The sequence below is a fragment of the Coffea arabica genome, chromosome 6c (genome assembly GCF_036785885.1).
Source record: "Coffea arabica cultivar ET-39 chromosome 6c, Coffea Arabica ET-39 HiFi, whole genome shotgun sequence".
NCBI lineage: Eukaryota > Viridiplantae > Streptophyta > Magnoliopsida > Gentianales > Rubiaceae > Coffea > Coffea arabica.
In genome coordinates this window covers 56,515,015-56,532,606 of record NC_092320.1, presented here as the reverse complement: position 1 = coordinate 56,532,606, position 17,592 = coordinate 56,515,015, and the positions used below count along the sequence as shown (strand labels likewise).

The 17,592-nt window shown below is 37.4% G+C and overlaps 3 protein-coding genes across 4 annotated transcripts in view; all 3 read left to right on the top strand.

The window, feature by feature from the left end:
• LOC113693322 (protein NLP5-like) overlaps window positions 1-15,036 on the top strand; it is a 50,252-nt gene extending 35,216 nt beyond the window's left edge. Inside the window, exon 7 of the mRNA XM_072053940.1 lies at window positions 14,929-15,036. Within this exon, the coding sequence (XP_071910041.1) occupies window positions 14,929-14,967 (39 nt within the window). The 3' untranslated portion in view covers window positions 14,968-15,036. The remainder of the gene's footprint in view (window positions 1-14,928) is intronic.
• Window positions 5,466-7,330, top strand: LOC113691849 (uncharacterized). The gene is made up of 3 exons (XM_027210173.2): window positions 5,466-5,964; window positions 6,088-6,672; window positions 6,766-7,330. Exons 1-3 carry the CDS (start codon window positions 5,697-5,699, stop codon window positions 7,182-7,184), a joined length of 1,272 nt encoding a protein of 423 aa, XP_027065974.1. The 5' UTR covers window positions 5,466-5,696; the 3' UTR covers window positions 7,185-7,330.
• Window positions 10,823-15,036, top strand: LOC113694146 (protein NLP6-like). Of its 2 annotated transcripts, none has more exons than XM_027213005.2 (5): window positions 10,823-11,180; window positions 11,540-12,036; window positions 12,982-13,030; window positions 13,137-14,267; window positions 14,421-15,036. In XM_027213005.2, exons 1-5 carry the CDS (start codon window positions 11,003-11,005, stop codon window positions 14,840-14,842), a joined length of 2,277 nt encoding a protein of 758 aa, XP_027068806.2. In that variant the 5' UTR covers window positions 10,823-11,002; the 3' UTR covers window positions 14,843-15,036. The 2 variants fall into 2 exon arrangements, with proteins under 2 accessions (XP_027068806.2, XP_027068805.2); XM_027213004.2 differs by having other exon boundaries at window positions 12,970-13,030.
• Window positions 15,037-17,592: the final 2,556 nt, after the last annotated feature.

Below are 17,592 nucleotides of genomic sequence, written 5' to 3'. Positions count from 1 at the left end.
TGTATATAAATATAATGAAGGCTTGAATCCTTTGGTTTACCTCCACTTTTCCTTCTTCCAAATTGTTATCCCTCACGCGTGTGCGATAATTATTTATTATTTTTTAAAATTTCGGTACCTTCTTTATGCACATTTTTTGTCCAAGGCATTTGCAACATATTTCATGTCGTAATAGGTACATTTACAAATACATAAATGCCTCTAGTTTTAACATGCAAAAACACTTCCTGTCCCAACTCGTACGGAAGTCAGTGTGCTTTTTGGTTGCATTCGTAGACGATTCTGGTATATTTTCTCTCCACGTGCTGTACAACAATTTAACGTCCCCGTCTTCCTACCATAGGCAGGTTCCCACCATAAAGGCATCCATTTCAGTTTTGGGGTTTAGCGAAGATTGGGGACAAAACGTATTTGACAACTCGTGACCAGCCTTTTGCTCTCCAATAAGACCACATCGAGCCTTTTGGAACTATGTGAATATAGGAAGCACTGTTTGGAGTACTTAATAGCCGTCGATGATGATCATGAGATTGGTCCCCCGGGTCGGGTGTTCCGCAGTGGGTTGCCTGAATTTGCACCTTATGTGGGCCATTACACTACTAGAGAGTATCCTCAACGTGATTATGCGGTTGGCCGTGTTGAGGAATACTGGGCGTTGCCAATCTATCATCATTCTACTCGGCACCTCTCCATTGGTGTACTCGAAATTGTATCACCAATTATTTTTGGCGTCTTACCTCGTTATCGGGTTCTGAAGAAGCTTCAGGTTCGACTTTTCTCTTTTTAAGTTGCTTATTTACTTCTTTCCTATTGCTGACAAGGACCTGGGGGTGGTGTTGTTTATGATTTATGAGTTATATAATTATTAGTAATTGCCAGTGGGTATGGTTGTGGATTCACCTTACTTTCCGGGTGTGTGTGTGATTAATATTTGTTGAAAGAGAAAAAGCCAGTGGCGAGGAGTGTCAGTGTGAGTGGGTCTTCGTTAAGGTCTTGTAGCAGCTCCCTGCGTTCCCTTTTCCAGTGCTTTCTATCCCACATCGATTCAATTGCCTTTTGGGTATGGTTGTGGATTCACCTTACTTTCCGGGTGTGTGTGTGATTAATATTTGTTGAAAGAGAAAAAGCCAGTGGCGAGGAGTGTCAGTGTGAGTGGGTCTTCGTTAAGGTCTTGTAGCAGCTCCCTGCGTTCCCTTTCCCAGTGCTTTCTATCCCACATCGATTATTAGTTGTGTGCGTGAGTGGAATTTAAGGTCCTCAGTCAATACCCAAAAGTCAGCAATTGCCTTTTGGGTATGGTTGTGGATTCACCTTACTTTCCGGGTGTGTGTGTGATTAATATTTGTTGAAAGAGAAAAAGCCAGTGGCGAGGAGTGTCAGTGTGAGTGGGTCTTCGTTAAGGTCTTGTAGCAGCTCCCTGCGTTCCCTTTCCCAGTGCTTTCTATCCCACATCGATTATTAGTTGTGTGCGTGAGTGGAATTTAAGGTCCTCAGTCAATACCCAAAAGTCAACAATTGCCTTTTGGGTATGGTTGTGGATTCACCTTACTTTCCAGGTGTGTGTGTGATTAATATTTGTTGAAAGAGTTATTGTGACAGCCCCACCTTCCCCTAAGGCGAACCAAAGAGGTTAGCGGACTGCCTGCCCAACTCTCGCCAGGACTAACGGTGCAGTTTAGAGCGATCTATTTTGTTCCGGAACTTATAACGCGCGTAAACAAGGCAAAAGGGCAAAATAACCCAAAATAAAAAAAAAATGAAATTCGGAGTCGGCCATGAATAGTAACCGACCCATCAGAACCCAACCAACTATCAAGTAACATTCACATATGGAATTTGAGCAATTACAACCCAAAGCAGCATACAAAAGTTTTCAAAAGTGAATATATACACGGTTTGCCAAATTGAAAGTGAAATCGGCACTAAAGATACATTTAGGGTTTCCCTTCATATACAATACAAAAGAAATATACATCTAGTTCATTCGGTAACCATCTATCAAGATTCATTCCAAAAAGAGTCATATTCCTGTAAGGAAAACAAAAGAACGGTGTGAGCTAATTGCCCAGTGAGATACTATCACTTACGCACCCAAGTGCATATAAGCATCAAGCTTTCATTCAATTTAGTAAAATAAGCAAAGGCACACTTCAAATATAGTGATAAAAGGATACAGATGGCTCTCAAGAACCCTTTCCTCGTTTGCATTTCTTGATCGGACGTCATTGACCCTCCGTCAATGTTCAAAAGTAACCAACCGTAGACTCCACTTTACCTCCACTCCTTCCACCTAACATCCCCCTACCGGGCCCGAGCTCCAAACACTTGCACTTTGATATTACTCGAGTATACCGGAATCGAGAGTCTCGTATACTACAAGATTCCATATAACTTTACCCAAGGTTCATTAATTGGCACGACCAATCCCTCGCCGACTCGATTCAATTAACTACCAATGGGGTTGAGCTCATTGATAACATTTGTAGTCGTTGGATACTCGCCCAATCGACACCAAGTCGAGTACTTTCATTTCATGTAACATTTCATGTAACATTACAATAACATGACAACAATGATATAAGGCATATAAGTGAGAGTGATAAAGTACACTTTCACTGCAATCAAGTCACATTCAATTCACTTCAAGCAAGTTACATTCAAAGCCATATAGTAACACACAAGTGAGTAGTACACTCACCAGGGTCAGTGCAGATACCTCCCAAAAGAGAGCTTTAATCACCAATAAACCCTAAAATAATCCAAGGAAAACAATTGAAGGTTCCACTCTCAAAATTGAGTATACAGAATGCACATGTGAGGCTTGACTGCCAGTCGTATGCGTCGCCAAATAATTACTAAAGCAAGGTGCAAACCATGATTTTTGGAACGAAAAGGTAACATGAAGACCTAAGCTCAAACAACCCAAAAGCCCTTCTCTCAAAACACAAGTAAATCCAACTAGCCTTCAAGTAAAATTTCGACAGCATATCCCTTGTGTTTACCTATTTTTCAGCCATCATGGCTTCATTATTTCCTCAAATCAGTCCCAACATCTCGTACAAAAATAATCTCATTCCCAAAAGCCGTTCACTAGGCTTAATGGCATTCAAGTACAAAATTTAGTTAGGAAATAACCGAATATGAAAGTCAAGCCCTAAACTATTCAAATGAACACAATAAGACTCGATTACAAGTTATAAACCAATTCTATATACTACCAAAACAGGGTTCCCTAAGCATACACAAACATTAAAGGAAACCAGAAAATTCGGAAATGCAATTAACTTTGGCCCTGAAAAAACAGTTTTTGTCCTCATTTTGCGGTAATGGCACCAATTTCACTACGATTATCGGATGAGGGTGCAAGACCCACCATCTCGAAACTAAAAGATAGGGCTACAACATCACAGAAGGTCACTCAACCCAGTTTTGAGTGCAAATAGGTCAAAAATGCAAGATACTACATCAAAAACGTAAAACAGATTCACCAAAACGCATTCTAGCGGAAACATCATAACTCAGGCTCTACAAGTCCAAATCCAGAAATTCCAAAACCAGCTGAAAGCTAAGAAACAGGGCTAAATTTCATTAGAAGGCCTCAACAACTAATTCGGAAGCAATTCCAGCCAAAACAACCAATTACAGGCGCAATTCTTCAATTCGGGTAAAACCAGAACAGCAATAGTAATTTTGACTTATCTTATTCTATACTACTCCGATTGACCTGAAATTTTGTAGGCACCTATAAAATGTCATTCCCTACAACTTTCATGTTTTAAGCCAATGCCAATTCGGCCTTTATCTAGGACCTAAAATTTCGGACAGAATGCTCCCTCAAGAACCCTAGTTTTCTGAAATTTCTTCCAAACCAGAAATTGGTTGCAATTAATCACTTTTCCCACCTCCTTAAGTCATTATAGACCATTTCCAATCATCATAGATAGGCACACAATCATGCTTATTTTAAAACAGAAAAATCCCCAAAAATAATAAAACTTGATCATTTCAACCACAAATCAAGAATTAATCCATAAACTTGCATCTTCTACTACCACTAAGCATGATTTAAGCATCAATTAAAGGAGGAGGGTGGTTCTTCACAACTTACCTTAAAACAAGAGAGAGAGAGAGCTATTGGTCACCTTAGCTTTCCAAATAATTCCACACAACAACTCACCAACACTTCCTTAAGTGGTTTTATGGAGCAAAATCAAGGTTGGATGGTTGAGTAAGTTGATTGAAGCAAGATGGAAGCCAAATTCTTGAAGAGTTTTCTTTCCTTTCCTTGCTTAAGAGATTCGGCCAAGAGGAAGAGAAGAATGAGGGATTTTTGGTGAATTTTTAAGATATTTAAGTCAATTGGTAAGACATGCAATAGTAGTCAAATGGTCCAACCAATAGCCAAGTGACACTTGTCACCTTTTATTAAATACCTACCTAACTTGTCTCTCTCATATCAATCCAAATTGCAACCTCTACTTATCTCTTAACACCCGATAAATTAACTCCAGTATCCAAAACTTAACCTAGTTGGTCGAATTTTTCCGAACTTTTCGCACTAGTGGGTCCCACGTCCGGTATACGCTCTTAATTTCTCAAAATCCATTCGATACTAGAAAAAGCATCTAAAAATTATATCTGCTCCTTAAAATTATCTAGAAATTTTTTTAATCATGAAAATGCAAAAAACAAGCCATAAAAATACGAGAAATCTAGAAAATAAAAATTACGGGTTCTCACAGTTATATAATTATTAGTATAATTTTTATCAATAAATTAGATAATATATATGAAATGGGTGCAGACTTCCTCCCTTATAGGACGATCCTCAAATAATTAGCATCTGTTATCAAAAAAAAAAAAGAAAAAAGAGCCAATCTATTTCTCGTTGACATCATTTCATTTGTGTTTCTCTTTCCGATAATTACTTCCCCACCGGCCAGAATTTTGATGAGAGTTACAAACTACATGTCTCGGCTCTACGGTCACTTCACAGCATACTTACTGTGTTGACTGATATAAAGATAACTAATTAATTTATTATTTGAACTAAGCATGATACTTTAGGCACTAAGTTAAAGCTTACTTTTAGGATTATTTTTAGAACTTCCTTCGTAAATAATGGCAGGCCATATGAAATAAAGCCGGTTATTTTTTTGGCTCTTTTTATGGTAAATCTTTTCTATTTAATTTATCAATTAGATATTTTGAAACTATATTAGGAATTATAAATATGTTTCTCAAATTTACGATAGAGTTGGTTGAACTTTGATTAAGGATCATTGAACCCACTTGATTAAGGATCATTGAACCTAGACTCCTCGGTTTTGAACCCATCATACTGTTTTGATTAAGGATCATTGAACCTAGACTCCTCGGTTTTGAACCCATCATACTGTTTGGACGACTATTTGTTATTGGCTATTTAAAGGAGACCCGTTGCTGTTGTTTGATGCCTCCTTTGTATCGGTCGTACTTCTTCCTGTCTGTCAGTCCTTTTTCTCTCCGAGTGTGTGTGTGTACGCATAGTTTCCCATACAGTAGATCAAATAGATCGAGTAGCTAGAAATTGAGAATTGGGGACTGGGTCGATCCAGAAGATTAGCAGTTTTCTCCTGTACGAACAGGGTCGACAAGAACCTCCAGTACCTAATCAAGCTCCTGCTACATCTCCAGGAGACCCTGTAGAAATTAACATGGACGTCTACGCGTGGACTTCCGGTGATAATCAAATGGGACAAGATTGGTTTGTCGACGAGGCGGAACTATTTGAAATGCCAAATTTGCTAGTGGACATGGCGGTGGGACTGCTCGTGAGCCCACCAAGGTTGGGGCCCGTGGTGTCTGTTGAGTCGCCGGAGATTTCGGACGCATATAGTCTTTGGGAAAATGATACACGGATACCTCATCAGATGCGTGGATTTAGGCTGGACGGTTGTGGATTCGGCTCCTCTCAAGTCTTTGGTATAATAATTTGAACTTCTTCTGAACTTCAATTTGCTGCGTTTATGATAGATCACGAGTACATATATAACTTCCTTTGTACATATATAACCCAATATTATTTGCTGATTTTTCCTATTGCAGCTGCTGACGGTGCCCCGAAGAGGGGCAAGATCCTTAACCTAATCCTCGAAGACTTTTTTCGTACAAGGGAACTAAGGGAACGAGAGTTGGTGCTACTGAAGAAGGGGAACAAAACGTGTTTGACAACTCGTGCCCAGCCTTTCCATTACTACAGTCATCAAGATTTCAAGAAACCCTGTGATGTCCATGGACAGCAAAGGGGAATTGTTGGATCTCCAATTAGACCAGAGCGCACACAGGGCTTTATCAACATACCATTTCCAAATTTAAATCTTGCAGGAGTTGATGTTGCGCACAATTCTGTGAGTGGTATTTATGAACATAAATATGGAGTTGTTGAAAGCCCACATAGACAGGAGCTCCTGCAGAACATAGAAAACATAGCGCATGATGAAGGAAATATGGAAATCGATGTGGCAAATCCTGAAAGAGGTGGTGCTAGCATAGAACCGAGAGACAGTGAAGTGATTAACATAAAAAGGCAAAAGTCAAGTCATACTTTAAAAAGCAAACTTGGAATTACTCGTGAGGTTCTTGAACAAAATTCTTGGAGGAGTCTTAAGGATGCTGCAAAAGTTCTTCAAGGTAATTCTTAATTGTAGGTCTTCTCTATATCAGAATTGAATTCAAATTTGGTTAAAGTGTGTTGATTTTCTTCTTTCTTTCTGATACTTGCAGTTAGCCGATCTACGTTGAAGCGTAGATGTAGGGAGTACGATATTGACAGATGGCCATCTCGTAAAGCAAGAAAGGTTAATCAAGCCTTTGCTGAACAAAGAGTTGTTCAGCCTTCTACTGAAAATACTGAAGAACAACACCGGCCAGACACAACAAGGCTAGGAGATGATAGTAGCATCTGGGTGAAAGCAGAATATCAAGGGTATACCATGAAGTTTAGACTTCCATTGTCAGCCCACAAATTCAATTTGGAGGAGAAAGTTGCACAACGATTGAATCTACCGACTGGAAGTTTTAAAATTGAGTATCAGGATGAAGAGAATGAATGGATTTGGATAGCCTGTGATGAAGATTTGAGTACCTGTATGAGCACATTAAGCTCACTAGGTAGGACAACAATCAAAATGTTGGTCAGGTGATCGCATATTTATGAGCCTTTTGTATAATTAATCTATTTTTAAGCCTATGGTGCTCTAGTCTGCTGTAGCTTCCAAATACCTACATTTTAGGTTCATTGACTAGATAAATATGGCAGATGAAGAAGATGCCTCCCACACTTCAATGATCCTAGTGCGTTGTGTCCGGTCCACTATATAGAACTTCTTTTACTTTGGTTTTAAAAAAAAAAAAGGACAATTTTGACTAAAAGTGCTTCAAATGAAAACATGAACTGAAGTTAAATGAGGAAACCCTTTCCAAGGTGTTGCAACTAGATTATTATCATTATCACACTTGCCTCGTTTGAGTTAACATTTATTTATTTTTTACTCATCAGCCAATTAACCATTATTCTGGGATTGTAGTTGCCACATGTTCTCGAATTACTTAAATTTCAATTTGTTTGGTATGATTAAGTACCATTAATTTCTTTTATTATATTGATATGCTTGAGAAAAACTAAGTGAATGATTTCTAAGCTAGATAAATAGTATCGGTAGAATAAAATGTTTCTTTTTTTCATTAAAATAAACATTTGAAATTAAAAATTTTACAGTACTTATTTTTAGGTGGGAAAAAAAATTTCCAGCATTTTTTTTTTTTTTTTTGTTTCATCACTCTAAATCGAATCCTTGGCTTCGCCACTGAGGTCCATAGACACTGCTAAATTATATTTAAGATGGTTACTGGAAGTCCAAATCAGCTGATTTTCTTTTACATTTTGATTTCACTGGAAGTGCCAAACAAGCTGCTGATAAACCGTGAATGTTTTGCAGTATCGAACTGCTAAAATTATAGCAGGGCACATCCAAAGGTAGATAACGAGACCTGAGCATTAACTCTACATCACAGAAACAGTACAAGCAATGGCAAACCCAAGGCCTTAATGACAGCCTCCACCACATCCAGCACTAAGAGAATTGCCTTGGCTAGACTAACATTCAAAGCCTCAGGTCCCAGCAAGGATAAAGTGAGAACAAAACAAGCTGCCCAAGAATGTTGAGACTTCTTGCAGCTGGGATTGGTGATGAGAAAAATCGGTTTTTTTTAACCTTTCGGATTTTTTCTTTGTGTTAGTCATATTTGTAGTGTGTGATGTTCGGAATTTGTGATTTGAGGGAATTACTTAATATTAACAAAAGTATATTGTTGAGGAGAATCTAAACAGGAGATAGCAATAGATATTGAAGAATTAAAATAGCTCAAAAATCTAGCAAAAAGGGAATAGAGACTTTGGGAGCTGTCTAAACTCTAAAGGATATATATATATATAAAATAAATCTTTCCTACACTGACAATGTATACGCTATCATCGTTGGATTCATGACATGTGTGCAAAAGTTGAATTTCAAATTCAAATTTTGCATAGTTGTCATTCATACAATGCTGATAATGTATACATTATTAGTGTAGGAAAGATTAATTCATATATATATATATATATATATATATATATTTGTGTGTGTACATATGTATATCTAGGGATCTTTTTGTTAGGTAGCATACTAAACATCTTTTGTTATGCCCAAATCATTTTTAGTTATTCAACCACTTTATCCAGGGGAAGTTTCTCACCAAAATGTGAAATCTATTCCTCAATAAAAATAGCAAGCAATTGTTGTAGGCAACAGTTAAAAAAAAATTTCACATTTACTAAGGGACGTAACAATTTCCGATACCGAACAAAAATAATAAATATGCCAAATTTCATAACAAAACTCAAATATAAATTTCAATATTATTTATTTTTAAATATGTCTACATTTAAAAATGCGTGTATGTGTTAAAATGAAAAAACAATGCTAAAATTGTTGGACACATTTTCTCTCTTTGTTTACTTTCCCATGCCAAGAGCCTGGGCTTCCTCGCTGAAAATTTGGAGCCAACATATGATACCAGTTATAAAACGTGACTCTCTTCTGTTAATTTCTTGTTAGATGTTTTACCAGTTAAAAGGAGTACAAGAAAATTGGTAAAATTGTTCCTTGTCTGTTATTATCCCCCATTGTGTGCTTCATTGTTAACAAAAAATAAAATAAAAAAGAAGGAAGAGAAGGAAACTGCCAATTAAGTTTTCAAATTTCAATGTGTTAATTTATTCCTCAAAGAAGGAAGCATTTTGTTCCATGTCCTGCTATGGCTATATGCCAATTCGTCCTTATGCCTCTACCTCAACAGGCAGGCTAAGAGAATCGCACCCGTATCTCAACTCATCAATCAGTAGAAGCAAATGGACCGAGTTGATGTGGTTCAACATTGTTTTTTGGAAGAATTTAATGTACTATTAATTAATAATGGGCCAAACTAAAATGATCTGATCTATACCCTTAACAACAACTATCGATGGTTGCAGAAACGTTGATCCATTTCAACTCTTATGTTCGCCATTCGTTATTTCAATCCCTTCAAAGTTTCAACTCTCATTTTCCGTCATTCTATTATTTCAATCCCCCAAAGCTTTTTTAGCTTACAGTGGACATGATCTTTTAAGATGGAAAGATGAGTGAATATATTCTAGCCCCCGACGGGTTGCTCGGGTGGTCGTGTAGCCCTCATTAGGGTGAGACGGCCTGGGTTCGATCCCGAGCTCAGCAACCCGGCGTAATTTCCTGTGGATCAGTGGGGCCCGCTCTCCACGGGGTTGGGGGACTAGTCGGGTGTAGACCCGGACACCCCCAACTGAAAAAAAAAATGAGTGAATATATTCTAAGAACCAAAACATCTTTGTAGTTTTGAGTGACAGAATTAATACTAGTGGGTCCGTTGGTTATGTATGTGAAGTATTATTTTAGCATTTCTCCCAAAAAAAAGGTAGAGAAATTGTTCGTCGATCACTACAATACATCAACTTTGTCGGTGACAGATCACTCTTATCTATAATTTTTTTTTATCGCAACGATAATATTTGTTTAACTTATTTTAATCTAATCTAGAGCTGTTAAGTTAATCAAGTAACTCGAAAGCTCGTTAGAGCTCGGCTCGTTAAGGCTCGAGCTCGGCTCGTTAATTTTGGTTAACGAGTCGAGTTCGAGCTCGAAACATGCTCGTTTAGTTAACGAGCCGAGTAAGCTCGGCTCGTTTGATACTCGAGTAGCTCGTTAGAGCTCGTTAATGAAGGGCATATTTGTCATTTTAGAAATCAAAATTATAAAAATTAAAAATTATAGGTTTTTATTAAGGTTAATTTGCACGAGCTCGAGCTCGAACTCGTGAAGCTCGACTCGTTTGTGATAAACGAGTCGAGCTCGAGCTCGAATTCGAGCCACATGTACATTTAACGAGCCGAGTTCGAACACATTTTAAAGCTCGTTTTCCTAACGAGCTCGAGTCGAGCTCGGCTCGAATTAAACTCGAGTCGAGCTCGGCAGCCAAATACTCGGCTCGACTCGGCTCGATTAACAGCTCTAATCTAATCTAAGAGAAAAAGAAGTCGACGAAAAACTCAAGTCATTTGAAAGTGATAATTACAATTAAATAGCAAGATGAATCTTAACTCCCACCGGCCAAGACTTAAATGTCTTTGGTTGTACCGACAGCCCAAGCGATCACTCTTACCTATAAACGCCCAAGACTTAAATGTGTTGGTTGTTTGCTTCGTTGTTATTTCACGCTTGTCAGTCCTTTTTCTCTTGTCGACCATTGACTTTGAACTTTGAAGTCTTCGAGTGTGTGTGTCTATATATGAATATATGCATAGTATTAGTTTCCTATACAGAAGCTAAAATAGATGTAGCAGTAAGAAACTGAGAGTCGGGAAACAGGATCGATCCGGAAGATATAGCAGTTTTGTCCTGTACAAATGGCAACGGAAGCTCAAACTTTTCCCTCCCCTCCTTTTTCTACGGAAGGTTTGGGGCCTTGTGAACTATCATACTCCCATTCATTTAACAATTCTTTTCACCAGTGGACTTTCTGGAGCACATGCGGCAATGACGAAGGACGCTGCGGGAAGACTCCTCATCTCTCACTCTCAGCCGGTAAGTATGGACTTCTTTCAATAATCTCTCGTAGTATAATATGTATGTATGTGGATAGCTATTTATTGGCAATTCAATTTGTCGTAGCTATAAAGTCTGACATTGTTAAACTCCTGTGGAGTAAATTGGAACAATCTAGAGCAGAAAAATTTCTAGAAACTATTAGTTTGATGACAAATTAAACTACTGTTAGAAAGATACAAAGAATTGGGCCATCCAATTGGAAGGGTACTTGGGGGCGGCTCTTGTCAGAAATTTCAGGGGAGAGGTTTCTACACTTTTACCATAAATAAATGATACAATAGTATATACTAGCAAGCACCCGTTAATATTTTTTTTTACTGATTTTCCTATTGCAGCTGCTGACGCTGCCGTGATTAAGACCGACATCAAATGGTTTATGCAACTCGATACGGAAACAATAATGTGGTGGCGGTGTCTAGTTCAGTTCTGGGGTTTAGTGAGGATTGGCGACAAAACGTATTTGACAACTTGTGACCAGCCTTTTGCTCTCTGCTACTACTTTGATCCAGACGTCAAGCCACTATGTGAATATAGGAAGCTCTGTTTGGAGTGCTTAATACCCGTGGATGATGATGATGATGATGATGTTGAGCTTATAATTGGTCCCCCTGGTCGGGTGTTCCGCAGTGGATTCCCTGAATATGCAGAGGATGTGCATGATTACACTAGTAGAGAGTATCCTCAACGTGATTATGCGGTCGACCGTGCCAGGTATTACTGGGCGTTACCAATCTATCATCCTACTCGGCACCTTCCCGTTGGTGTACTGGAAATTGTATCACCATATGTTGTTGGCGACTTACCTCGACGTCAGGTTTTGGAGAAGCTTCAGGTTCGACTTTTCTCTTTTTTTAAGTTGCTTAATTACCTCTTTCCTATTGCTCACAGGGACCTGGTGGTGTTGCTTATGATTTATGAGTTATAATTATTAGTATAATTTTATCAACAAATTAGATTATATATATGAAATGGGTGCAGACATTTGTTATAAAAAAAGCCAATCTGACCATAATTTTCATGAGAGTTACAAACTACATGTCTCGGCTTTACGGTCACTTCAGAGCATACTTATTGTGATAACTAATTTAAAGATGACTAATTAATTTATTATTTGAACTAGGTAATTTATAACATAACCAACCATTGCCTTCTTGTGTGTTATATGGTGCAAGATTTGTAATAGCATAGCATTAATGATTTAAGTTTTTAGTGAACTCAAGACCAAACAAAATTTGGCACTTAATAAGAATTTCGTGATAAACCTAACTTCAATGGGGGAGATGCTTGGCATGAATTTTGTGTATTTCCATGTCCTTTACAAATTTGGGGATAGATTGTGGTTTCCAGCAGTCATGGGTTTCTAGTTGTTAGGTGGCAATAGGACAGGTGCTTTTTATAAATTAAGCTAATGGAAGGTCTCTTTTGTCATGTGTCAATGACCAATTTTTCAATTGCTTATAACTGCGAAAACTATGGTGACAGTCACCCTAATATTAATCTTCTCTTTTAAGTTATTTTTTAAGTGAAAGAAGTTGTTTCTAAAAAATTTGTGTCGTTCGAAGGAGGTTTTGGCTTTTCGGAACTTCTATACCAAAATTAGTTAAGTAAGCATACAAAGATCTTATCTTATTGGCTTTTTTTTTTTTTTCTTTTTTGAGTGCAAATCCGTTCCTGTTAAACAGCTTTTAAAAGCCAAAGCAAACACTGTGAAACTTGTAAATAACACTTTAGTTTATTTGCTGCGCATGAATAATGTGTTTGCTAGAATCAACTACAGAAGGTGAATCTGACAACTACTTGTGTAAGACTCGCGGAAGCAAGTTCATGTGAGTACCTCAAGTATTTTTTTTGCCTCTTTTTATACTGCATAACCTTGGCTGAAGCTTTAGGCTATCCATTCCATGCTAATACTTTTAAGCCATTCATCTATAGGTCAAGATGGAGAAATTGCTAAAATTGACAAAGCATTGAGAAATACCAAGTCAATATTCAAGCGTCCAAAACATGGACTGTATTATTCCGAAACTTGGACTACTTCTGGAGAAATACTAAGTTCTCGTGAAGGCGTAGATTTTATTCGGAAGGGACAAGGGGTAGTTGGGAGAGCATTCTCATCCAAAAGTGCATGCTTTTGTAGGGATGTAAGACAATTAAGCATAACAGAGTACCCGTTGGTACCCAATGCACGACACTATGGGGACTCTGCCTGTTTTGCAGTTTGTTTGCAGAGCTCTTGCTCGATCAATTGCATTTATGTACTGGAGTTCTTTTTACCTACAAATGAAAAAGACTATGGGGATTGTAGGATAATGCTGAACAGCATAATGGAGAAATTGAAAAAATACCTCAGGAGTTCTTTTAAGATTGCTTTAGGACAAGAATTGGGGCAAAAATTGACTGTTGAGGTTATAAAAGTCACTCCAGAGGATGAATTTGATTCTTTTGAAATCTGCAGTACTACTGGTATTGAATCTACACCTAGGCTTGGAAAAGTACAAGGAGGAGAAGGAATGATGCAACTTGATTTCTCATCTCAACAAGTTGATGCTGCAAATGGTTCTATGAATGGAAGTGTTGAATCTACACCTAGGCTTGCAAAAGCACAAGGAGGAGAAGGAATGATGCAAGTTGATTTCTCATCTCAGCAAGTTGATGCTGCAAATGCTTATATGAATGGTGTCCATGGACAGCAGAGTGGGATTGTTGCAAAAGCACCAGAGCACGCGCAGGACTTTGTCAACATATCATATCAAGAATTAAATCTTGCAGGAGTTGATGTTGCGCACAATTCTATGAATGGTATTTATGAACAGCAAGATGGAATTGTTAGATCTTCAATTGGACAGGTGCTCATGCAGAACATGGTCAGCATAGCGGATTATGAACCAATTGTGGAAGATCCTAAAAGAGATGATGCTAGTATAGAACAGAGCGGCAATGAAGTGACTAATTTAAAGATGCAAGAGCCTAGTTGTACTTTAAAAAGCGACCTTGGAATTACTCACGAGGTTCTTGAACAAAATTCTATGAGGAAACTTGAAGATGCTGCAAAAAATATTGGAGGTAATTTTTAACTGTCGCATTTCTCTAGATCAGAATTGAATTCAAATTTTGGTTAATGCATGTTGATTTAATCTGGATCTATTTGGAAATATCTAGTTTACACATTGTAAAGGCTTTTTCCTTCACTGAAGTTTTCCATTCTAAAATTTGCAGTCAGTCGATCTACATTGAAGCGTATATGTAGGGAGTATGGTATTCACAGATGGCCCCCTCGTAAAGAAAGAAAGGTCAACCAAGTCTTTGCTAAACAAAAAGTTGTTCAACCCGCTATTGAAAATGTTGAAGAACACCACTGGTTAGATGCAACGAGGCTAGAAGATGATAGCAGTATGTGGATGATCAAGGCAAAATATCAAGAGGACAAGATAAAATTTGAACTTTCATCTTCTGCCCGTAAAATCGATCTGGAGAACAACATTGCACAACGATTCAATCTATCCGGTGGAAGTTTTAAAATTAAGTATCAGGATGAACTTAATGACTGGATTTTGATAACCTGTGATACAGATCTGAGTTTTTGTATGAAAACACTACAAAAACTAGGTAGGACAACAATTGAAATGTGGGTCAGTTGATCAGCATCTGTGAACCTTTGTACAATTAATTTGTTTGTTAATATTGGTGCTCTAGCACGACAAGCTTTACTGTGGTCATTAAGCAGCTTATAGGTTGTCCCATAAGTTGCTCAATATACAATTAAATCTTGTCAACTAGATGACCAAAAGTCTAGTTGGTAGAATGATACTAAGTCAGAATTTTATTTGTTGTAGCCCATATTTGTATCCCTCATTCCTCTCTCTCATTTTCAATTCCCACTTCTCACTTTCCATGACGGCACAACTATGGTGTCTCTTGTTTTATCACCTTCTGCAGATGGTATTAATAAACATAGTCTAACCTAAAGTAACTCAGTTCCACTGAGCTTGCAATTTCATGTTATACAAAAAAAAAAAAAAAAAAGAGACTTTTACTCTGCTGAAAAATTTTCAACTCATCACTTCCACAAACCCAAGAAGATATAGAACTAGGCTTGACTGATGGGGTGTATGGGGAGAGAGAGAGCATTAATATTGGAACCCAATTATTCATGGAACCTACAAATGGATAAAGGAAGAAAGACTCGTTAGCATCTAAAGCCAGACAGTTTGGAGCTGAAAACCTAAAAATTCAAAGTGGTTAGGGGTTGATGAGAAAAAAAGGAGGGTCTAAGGGTGGTTTTGGGATGGGGGGATAGGTAGGAGGGAAACCAGGCATGTGGGCCAAAGATGATTATTGAAGTGAAGCATGGAGCTATGCAATAAGCAATCAGACACATGAAAGTAATGGTGCTGAGGGAGCGAATGGCGCTGGGGGATGTTTTTGCGATAGTGATACTCGATTTGGTGATATTTGTTGTACAGCTTGGGAAGGAGAGAAGTGTGAGATAAGAGTAGGGGAAAGGAATGTGAGAGATATAAGTTGGTACAAAAAATGAAACTCCAACTTGACATTATTTTGCCAACTAAACTCTTGAATTTCACAATAAATTACGTATAACACTCCTGTGATTTTATATAATACCAAATGACCCTCCTAAGGATTCAAAATAGCCACGTTACCCTTATGATTTTATATAAAATGAAAAGTTGACAGAATGCACAATTAGTTATGGTATTTATACCAAACGTACTCTAAAAGTATGTGTGATAAAATCTTAATCTCTATATAATCCCTTTATGATTTATATAAATATCTACTTTACCCCTTTATGATTTTTGCATTTATCCAAATAATTCTCTTATACTTTTATATAAGATAGTTAAGTCCTCAATTGATTTAGTATTTAAGTAAATGCATTATTGGTATTTCAATTAGTGGCGTTACATATTGTATTTTTCGTCCAATATCACTTTACATAAAATCATAGAAAGGTGAGGTGGATATTTTAAAACGTTAAAGGGGTCATGTGATAATAGATGAAACTAAAGAAGATTTATATATAATTTACCCTGAATTTAATTACAAGATTTAATTGACCGTTGAGGTTATAGGAAAATTCACAAGTTGCTCAATGACAATAGTAAAAATTGCCGCTCTAGCATTATGATATTTTCAGCCAGTACTCTGTCCATGAGGTAGTGTGCTCTGCAGCAAAGCATGCCAATACTTAGTCCTACTTTGCTTCGATGTAGCTACATGTTTTAGTTTCATTGACCGGATAAATATGGTAGGTGATGAAGATGTTTTTGTCCGCTTCAAATCATCTGTCCCAGATTTTTTCTATGTCCTATCTGCCCCCTTTTTATTTAACTACCATGTGTATTGTATTATTAGACTTATCCTCCAATAAAATTCTAAGAGCTATTAATTGTTGGACTTATCTACAAGAGAATCTTAAGAGTTATTTATCAATACACATGATAATTAAACATAGACAAGACAAACAGAACAGAAACAAAATTTGAAATAGACAATTTTAAGTGTAATTAAATAAGAACAGGATAGATAATTTCAAGCAGTTTTCGTCTCCCACACTTAATGATCTCAGTGCCTTGCGCCCGCTATCTCGGACTTCAGTTACTTTGGGTAAACCAAGACAATTTTGATCCAAATGGTACATATAAAAAAATTAACCCAAGCTGTAGCAGCTAAATTATTATTTTTATTACACTTGCCCCCTGTTTTTTTTTTTTTTTTTTTTTGTAACAGGAGAAGTGTGAGATTTAAGAAGTGAAAAAAGAGAAGGAGAATTGGAATCCAAGATTTCTAAGGCACAAGCCCTCAACTTTAATCACTAAACCAAAACTTCATTCGCGTGAGATTTAAGAAGTGAAAAAAGAGAAGGAGAATTGGAATCCAAGATTTCTAAGGCACAAGCCCTCAACTTTAATCACTAAACCAAAACTTCATTCGCGCCTCAAGTGCCTCATTAGTCAATTAATCATTACTTTTGGATGGCAGTTGCCTCGTTCTCAAATTTCTTAAATCTCAAATTTTGTTTTGTAGAATCAAGTACAATTATTTTCTTTTGTTCTAATGCATCAAGGATAATTAAGGAGGCGCCTGGTTCAAGCCTAAACAATGCATGCTTTTGGTTGCTTTTGGCCGACTAAAAGTATGAACTTCACATATACATATACAAGTAAACTCCTTTCTAGAAGGCAAATATTAATATTGTTATTTACAATTCAGGACCGTTATTAGGGGTTCCTTTGTAACTATTTTTGTCATGTATTGGTTTATTTTCTCTTCAAAAAAGAAGCAAAATGATGGCCCCTTTTTCCCGAGGAAACCACAAATAAATGTACATCTCGTGCCATTTATTCACCCGAAAATACGGTTCTTA

Bases quoted from the DNA above. Each gene is read 5' to 3' on its own strand.
- LOC113691849 (XM_027210173.2), top strand. From the start codon at position 5,697: ATGGACGTCTACGCGTGGACTTCCGGTGATAATCAAATGGGACAAGAT. The intron at 5,965-6,087 runs GTATAATAATTT...TTCCTATTGCAG, and splicing joins CGGCTCCTCTCAAGTCTTTG to CTGCTGACGGTGCCCCGAAG. The intron at 6,673-6,765 runs GTAATTCTTAAT...TGATACTTGCAG, and splicing joins TGCTGCAAAAGTTCTTCAAG to TTAGCCGATCTACGTTGAAG.
- LOC113694146 (XM_027213004.2), top strand. From the start codon at position 11,003: ATGGCAACGGAAGCTCAAACTTTTCCCTCCCCTCCTTTTTCTACGGAA. The intron at 13,031-13,136 runs GTGAGTACCTCA...ATTCATCTATAG, and splicing joins ACTCGCGGAAGCAAGTTCAT to GTCAAGATGGAGAAATTGCT. The intron at 14,268-14,420 runs GTAATTTTTAAC...TAAAATTTGCAG, and splicing joins TGCTGCAAAAAATATTGGAG to TCAGTCGATCTACATTGAAG.